This window comes from Xyrauchen texanus, chromosome 17 (genome assembly GCF_025860055.1).
Source record: "Xyrauchen texanus isolate HMW12.3.18 chromosome 17, RBS_HiC_50CHRs, whole genome shotgun sequence".
Taxonomy (NCBI): Eukaryota; Metazoa; Chordata; class Actinopteri; order Cypriniformes; family Catostomidae; genus Xyrauchen; species Xyrauchen texanus.
Genome location: NC_068292.1, coordinates 16367804 through 16373803, shown reverse-complemented (window position 1 = coordinate 16373803; position 6000 = coordinate 16367804). Strand labels below are relative to the sequence as shown.

Genomic DNA, 6000 nt, shown 5'->3' with positions numbered 1-6000 from the left:
AGTCGGTCATGGGAGCAGAAACTGATAATTCAATAATTTGCTCCAGGAACAGATTCAGCTCTCTAGTTCCAGTCCTTTATAATTGAATTCTTTGATTTATTTTTCATCATATCAATGTAGCCTACAGGTCTTCAGAGAGCGTAAAATACTTTTATTTGTCATATACACATATACAAATGCAAAGATTATCTTGCGGAGCAGATCCATTTTATACTGTGCATGTGAAAAATATCTACGGAAATAAAAAAGAATAATAAGAACAAAATTAGAGTTGTAATTACATGTCTTGTTCTCTCACGAAGTACAAGACAATCAGTACTATGTCTCATCTGCATCCTTATCGCACTTCATGGGACATTTCACAGAAGGTGTGGCATGCCCGAGTCCTCAAAGAATAATTACCTGTTTAGACCTGGAGAAGAGCTTCAGCTTCTACCAGTCTGACAGGTAACGATTCTGAATTGTTAGCAAAATACGATAGTTTATACAACACACACACACACACACACACACACACACAATAAAGGCTCCAACGTGCACTGTCACCTGCAGAAGATCCTTGATTGTGTGTGTTTTTTTAATTATTGGGTATACAGTCGGTCTTTCCCATGCACCACCTTTAAAACTACTTTACGATAATGAATGCTCACCGTCTATTGCATAGTGTATAATGTATTGAATTCAATTTAATGGGAAAGGACTAATCCTGCTGACTCACATGATGTCATGTTTTATGTGTGAGAAAAAGGCCAAACCCCAAACTACATGTACTGTTGCAGAATTCAGACTGCAACTGCACAGCAGACTTGTGCTTCATGAGAAAGTCTAAAACAGTATCAAGCCCTAAAATCTATTTTTAAAGATGTGTTAAAGTGGCAATGAAAAAAAAGAGAAGGAAAGAGTATTACATTTCAACTATGAGCTGCAGACCTAATTTTCTAAAAAAACAAAAACAATATAAAACACGATTTCAGAGCATTTCATTTTCACCTTATATCTTTAATGTTTACACTTTTAAACACTTTTGAGGAAAGCGCCTCTTTGTTTTTGTACCTTTTCCTCCACCTAATCTTACACAGCCACAAAGAGTTGCCCCAGAGTGTCAGACATGTGTACGATTTCCTCACTCAAGCACCTGGGCTGGGCTGGGCCTCCAAAAATTACAGAACAATATTCCTCAGAAGTGACGGGAATTCTACATGTGCATGCAAAAATGTTAATAGTTGTCACAGTAGTGAACATTATTTTTGGAAAGGTGTTCTATTTTGTTGGTATGCCATTTAGTAAAATGTATAGGAACAGAACTGACAGAAATGAAATGACTTGTGTTCTTTAGTAATAGATCTTCATTTGCATACTGTACTACAGTTAAAGTCTTCAGTAGTGTTACTTGTGAATCCTTGTAAAAGGCAGTTTTTTCAATATTCTGCGGACATCTTGTGGCTCGTATTGGTACTACTATTTTTCAAACCCCATTTTGATGACAAGTTTATTTTAGCAGCAGCAATTGACTTGGGTTGAAGAAAAACAAGGATGATGTGAAATGAATGATACGCAATATGTTTTCTGTTCACTCCAGATTTAATTTCTGCTCAATATGCTAACCAAAACTAATTTCTATGTCTCAAATCTACAGTCACAAAATACAGATTACCATATAAAATCTACAAAATGCAACAATTACAAACAATTTGTTTTACAAATAACAATTGTACAGTATAAATGTATACAATACTGCTTTTATATTTTTGGCACCTGACCACATGGTACAATTTTGTCACAGAAATGTTACGTCAGATGTAAAAACAAAACCAAACTAAAACTACATAAAATATGCATAAAGCATGAAAAAAAAAAATTATAACATTGCAGTTTTGATCTGCCATTTCAACGTTTTCATTTTTTACAAAACAGCAGTTGTTCAAGGAGTAAAAAAAAAAAAAAGAAAAAGAAAAAAAAAAACATTCAAAAAGGTTCAATAAACTGTAGAGCAGAACTGGTGGTGAGGTATTAGACATTTTCAGAGACATTCAAGAACATTGAACTCCAGCAGAAGTAGAATTGTGGAGCTCTGTGACTTCGGCATGCTAACTAAAAGCAGGACAGAAGGTGATATGATAACTATTATGACTTTAATAATCTATTGCGGAATCCCCTTTTGTGCGGAGAGTTCCAAATCAAGAGAAATGGGTTCTATTCCTAATTATAGTCAATGTTGATTTTAAATAAGTATCAGATAATTCAGTATGGCAGATTCAAATATTAAATAATAGGCAGTCAACATAATTACATGCCTTTTTTTAATCTGTTAATGGGCGAATTGAATGAGCATAAAACTAAACTCTCTTGCAGGATGTCATTTCAAATGCAAGCTAATTTACTGCAATTGAAGCGGAATTACAAAAATGAACAAAGCCATATAAAAATCACTCACCCACAGAATCATTTGAGTGTGTAAGGCAATTCAGTAATTTGATGATGCTCGTGTACAATCCAGAGTTTTGTATAGCAAATAAAAGTGATTCTAAAATCATGCTAGCTCTGAATAATAATAAAAAGCTTTAGTTCTTCAATAACAGAGTTATTAGCCCACTTTCTGCAATAATTCAAACAATGCATCACAACATCTATAACCAGAGTGAGCGAACACGGCTGCAACTGATCTTAACCACACACGTACACGCACTACATGCATACAAATTACACAAATACCCCCTGTCCACAAATGCTGATAAAATGGGTGTTACATGCTTTGCAAAAACATCAACAAAACCGATTGCTGCATCCTATGGAACTCTGAGAACAGTTTTGCATGCGTGTCTAACATTTCATGTTTCAGATTAATATACAAGCCTACACGTTACTAGAGTGCAAACATTAGAAAACTGGAAAAAGAGAAACCGTAGACTTTGTACTAAAATCAAACTAATTCACACAAAATGTATGTGCGCTTCCAGCACTAGGTAATAAGGCTCTTGATATCGTAAGCAAAATGTGGGGAATTATCTGTGTACAATAACAAAGATCTGTATGCCTGATTGATTGGTCCCGTGGGCTAATAATACTGTGATGTTCCAACAATAAAGTTGGTTGAGACTAGGACTTTAAAGTGCTGTACTGACTACCCCAAATATTTAAATCAAAAGGAGGTGTGACTAATCTAAAACCTAGAGTGATGCCACTACTGTTACCTGTTTGAGCTACTGTTGGACATGATTTTTCTCTCTTGAACAATGATTCAGGCATCAGATTTAAGAAAAAAACATCTTTCCTCTTAAACAACTACTAAAATTTCCTTTCTTGACCAAACTTTAAAAAAAAAAGTCCCATATACAACACAAAGAATATATAACTACAATAATATAAGAAATAATTCTTGACTATGTATTTAATATGATATGAAACCGGTTTACTAATCAGGAAGTGATTTGAGCTCAGATAGATGCTCTATTTACCATAATTCACCCCATCACAGGCCTGCAGACCTGTTGCAGCTCCCTATAGATATAACGCAGCCTATGACGGTGTGTGTGTGTGTGTGTGTGTGTGTGTGTGAGAGAAGAGTACGTGGAGCTCCTTGATGTGTGCATGTGTGTGACTATATCTGGCCAAGCTCAATGTGATGGGACCCAGATGCCCGACTCTGGAATGAAATGGATCCTCCATAATTTTCTTCCGAGTGGAAGGCGTAACTATATCAAAAACTAAATTAAAACCCATAAATAAATAAAATGAAGCATGAGACACAGATCTCAGAACTGTCCCGCACTGCTGGGGTCACACTGCAGCAGACGCACGATGGATGGGTCACTCTTTGCCCCTTTGATGAACTCCTCCAGAGACAGTTTCCCTATGATAAAACAGAGGACATGGACTCTTAGAAAAATCTGATTATTTACACAAGAAAAATTATGGCAAGTTTTCACATTTCTTGCTTATAGTGTTAGAAATGGAATCAACCTGTGAAAATGTGAGCAGAGCAAAAAAGTATCAAGTGATTTTATACTTTGTTAAATCTGATAAGCCTACAAGTCTATTAGTTAGAAGAAAAAAAACAAAAAACAAACAAAAAAGAACAGAAAGGCATGTGAAAAGACATTGTAGTTAAATTCACATTATTTTAGGTAAGGTCTAAAACTTATCAGCTAGAATCTAGATAAATTGACATTGTGTGCTACCTCAAGGCTATAATACGAACGCTTTTTCTTGTAATCCCTGTTAAAACCGGCTCCAAAAAAGAAGAAAAAAAAAGAAAAGAAAAACAACTATGATTATGACTTTCAGCTCCATAAACAATTCTTGAACATGCATTTTCCACTAACACGAACACCACACTAAAAATACTCTAAGTGGTGTACTTTAAGGGTTATTCACCCAAAACTCAATTCTCTCATGATTTACTTACCTTTGAGACATCCCAGATGTGTATGACTTTCCTTCTTCAGCAGAACTGAAGTTTTTTTACAAGCAGATTTCAGCTCAGTTTGTCCATACAGTGCACATAAACGGGTGCCATCAGTCTTCCGGATGTTTGAAGGTCCAAATCACATTTAGGCAGCATAAAAGTAATCTACACGACTCCAGTAGATCAATTAATGTCTTCTGAACCAAATCAATACGTTTGTGTAAAAAATAAAAAAAATATATATATATAATTAAAACTTTATTCACTTTTAAAAATCGCTGCCTGCCAGACACATCGGTAATGTAACCGTAATGGCACGTTCATGTGAGAAGTCTGAAGCGAACGCTTTGTACACAACAGAGGAAAGAACATCACGTGAGAGTTAGTTCATTTCAAACAGCAATACAGCGCTGGGCGGAAGCAAGGATTTAAAGTTAAAAACTTTTTAATGATCAATTTGTTGATCGGTTTGCTTCAGAAGACATTAATTGTTCAACTGCAATTATGTGGATTACTTTTATGCTGCCTAAATATGCCTTTTGGACTGTCAAACAGCCAGCAGTCTGATGGCGCCCGTTTACATGCATTGTATGGACAAACTGAGCTGAAATAGGTTTTAAAAAAAAAATGTATTTCAACTCTGCTGAAGAAGAAAGTCATACACATCTGGGATGTCTCAAAGGTAAGTAAATCATGAAAATGTTCATTGTTGCGTGACCTAACCCTTTAAAAAACCCATTAGAGTACAAAACGATTTACTCTTCTGAGCCAGTTCTTACAGTGCATCCGGAAAGTATTCACAGCGCTTCACTTTTTCCACATTTTGTTATGTTACAGCCTTATTCCAAAATTGATTAAATTCATTATTTTCCTCAAAATTCTACAAACAATACTCCATAATGACAACTTGAAAGAAGTTTTTTGAAATCTTAAAAATAAAAATCACATGTACATAATTATTCACAGGCTTTGCCATGACACTCAAAATTGAGCTCAGGTGCATCCTGTTTCCACTGATCATCCTTGAGATGTTTCTACAACTTGATTGGAGTCCACCTGTGGTAAATTCAGTTGATTGGACATGATTTGGAAAGGCACACACCTGTCTATATAAGGTCCCACAGTTAACAGTGCATGTCAGAACATAAACCAAGCCATGAAGTCCAAGAACTTGTCTGTAGACCTTCGAAACAGGATTGTATCGAGGCACAGATCTGGGGAAGGGTACAGAATTTCTGCAGCATTAAAGGTCCCAATGAGCACAGTGGCCTCCATCATCTGTAAATGGAAGTTTGGAACCACCAGGACTCTTCCTAGATCTGAGTGATCAGGGGAGAAGGGCCTTAATCAGGGAGGTGACCAAGAACCCGATGGAGGAGAAACTTCCAGAAGAACAACCATCTCTGCAGCATTCCACCAATCAGGCCTGTATGGTAGAGTGGCCAGACTGAAGCTACTCAGTAAAAGGCACATGACAGCCCACCTGGAGTTTGCCAAAAGGCTCCTGAAATACTCTCAGACCATGAAAAACAAAATTCTCTGGTCTGATGAAACTCTTTGGCCTGAATGGCAAGCGTCATGTCTGGAGGAAACCA

The 6000-nt window shown here is 36.3% G+C and overlaps 1 protein-coding gene across 4 annotated transcripts in view; it reads right to left on the bottom strand.

Annotated features, from left to right (window-relative positions):
* Positions 1-1566: 1566 nt before the first annotated feature.
* LOC127658151 (neurocalcin-delta A-like) overlaps positions 1567-6000 on the bottom strand; it is an 84768-nt gene continuing 80334 nt past the window's right edge. For all 4 annotated transcript variants that reach the window (XM_052147272.1, XM_052147274.1, XM_052147276.1 and 1 more), the window contains one exon: positions 1567-3850. In XM_052147272.1, the coding sequence (XP_052003232.1) occupies positions 3753-3850 (98 nt within the window). In that variant the 3' untranslated portion in view covers positions 1567-3752. The remainder of the gene's footprint in view (positions 3851-6000) is intronic.